The 1,572-nt window shown below is 54.5% G+C and overlaps 1 protein-coding gene across 1 annotated transcript; it reads left to right on the forward strand.

The window, feature by feature from the left end:
• Nucleotides 1–546: 546 nt before the first annotated feature.
• On the forward strand, nt 547–1,441 carry SPRG_09259 (hypothetical protein; the record flags this gene model as incomplete). Its single annotated transcript, XM_012348793.1, has 6 exons — nt 547–791; nt 838–900; nt 1,028–1,096; nt 1,140–1,202; nt 1,249–1,311; nt 1,360–1,441. 6 exons carry the CDS (start codon nt 547–549, stop codon nt 1,439–1,441), a joined length of 585 nt encoding a protein of 194 aa, XP_012204183.1.
• Nucleotides 1,442–1,572: the final 131 nt, after the last annotated feature.

Here is a 1,572-nt window from a genome sequence, read left to right on the forward strand (position 1 = left end):
GTAGCGTTTTTCGTTGTCGTCAACGTTGTGAGAAATTATAGACAACTCGCGTGTTTTTTTGATAAGACGTCCTGGGGCTCGTCCTGGGACAGGGATATGAGCAGCGAAGAGCTGCAGCAGTTCATTGCTGATGTAGTACTACTATCAAGTGGCAAGTGCCGATCGTTCATGCAATCGGCTGGGCTTCTTGGAGCGTAGAAGACGTTCTGGACTCTACCTTCTCAAAACGGCTGCACTTCTTGCCCGGTGCCGGTGATGCAAGCATCTTTGCGCATGAAATAGTGGAGCCCACTGACATGTGCCTAACGTCTGTGCTTTTGGTCATGGTGGCAGCATGAACGTTGTGCAGCGCGCACGCACCTGCACCGATTACTGTGAGTCTGGATCGCGTGCTTTTCACGTGTGTTATCACACCAATTACTTTTTACACACATTATTTAACAATTTGACGGGATTGATCACCGGATTGATACACACACTATATCCGTGTCAGGGCTACGTACAGTACGCGCCATAAGCTGGCAAGTCAAAGTGCAAACAACGAGCATGAAGCCGTGCCCATATAGCTCGCTGGCGATTGCCGACGACGCGGCAATCCTCGCAGCCGACGACAACTGTCCACTGACGTCACCTGTGTGCTTGCTCAACAAGCGGTGCTTCCTCCGCACCTACGACTACAGAGCGCTGGTCGAAATGCTGTCGGCCGACTACACCGAGTTGTCGGCACAAACTGTGGCCAACTACTCGTTCGCCGCCGTCGGCAACGTCACCAACTACGCCAACGCGACGCTGTACCTTCTGCGCCAATGTTGTGTCAGCGCTCATCGAATGTGCTAGCGGCTTTGACTGTGGCGGCGGATACGTCGACCTCACCAAGCTCGTCCTGCCAAACATGCTCAAGTACGCTGCAAATCGATGCACCTAGGAGAAGATTCATCGCCTCTTGTGTAGTAGCACGCGGGCGAGCCGTCCCTCGATGTAAACGCTGCGGTCTCGTTCGCAGTGGATCTAATTGCCCATCGGCTAGCGCCATGAACCGGTGCAAGCTGCGGTCACTCTCGCCGACGATTGTGTGGCCGTCGAACCTCGAGTCGCTGTACGTCAAGAATGCTTGCTGACGCCCGCTTACTGCCGCGCAGGTCGCTTACTGACGGCCAGCTGAGTGTGCTGCCCCCGAACCTCCCCCCGACCCTTCGCATGATGTGCGTCTCTTTCCAATCGGAAGGGGCAACCATCGTTGGCATGTAGACGACTCGGTGGCAACCGCATTGAAGACATCACGAAATTGCGAACGCTGCCATTGACCTATCTGTACGGTGCTTGCGATGTCGATATCCGCAAAGTTCCTCTTCTTTGTAGCGATTTGCGCGGCAACGCGCTCACATCACTCCAAGACATGTACTGGCCCGCCCTCACGTGCTTGTACTGCGAAGTTCCATAGTGGCTTTCATCGAAACAAGCGGCGCTGCGTAGGGAGCTCAGTGGCAACAGTGCCCTCCAGAGTATCAAAAACTTGAAGCTCACCAACGCGATCGACTACTGTGCGTCTCATTCAACGTGTGCGAGCTCATG

The sequence above is a fragment of the Saprolegnia parasitica genome (genome assembly GCF_000151545.1).
Source record: "Saprolegnia parasitica CBS 223.65 unplaced genomic scaffold supercont2.47, whole genome shotgun sequence".
NCBI lineage: Eukaryota > Oomycota > Saprolegniomycetes > Saprolegniales > Saprolegniaceae > Saprolegnia > Saprolegnia parasitica.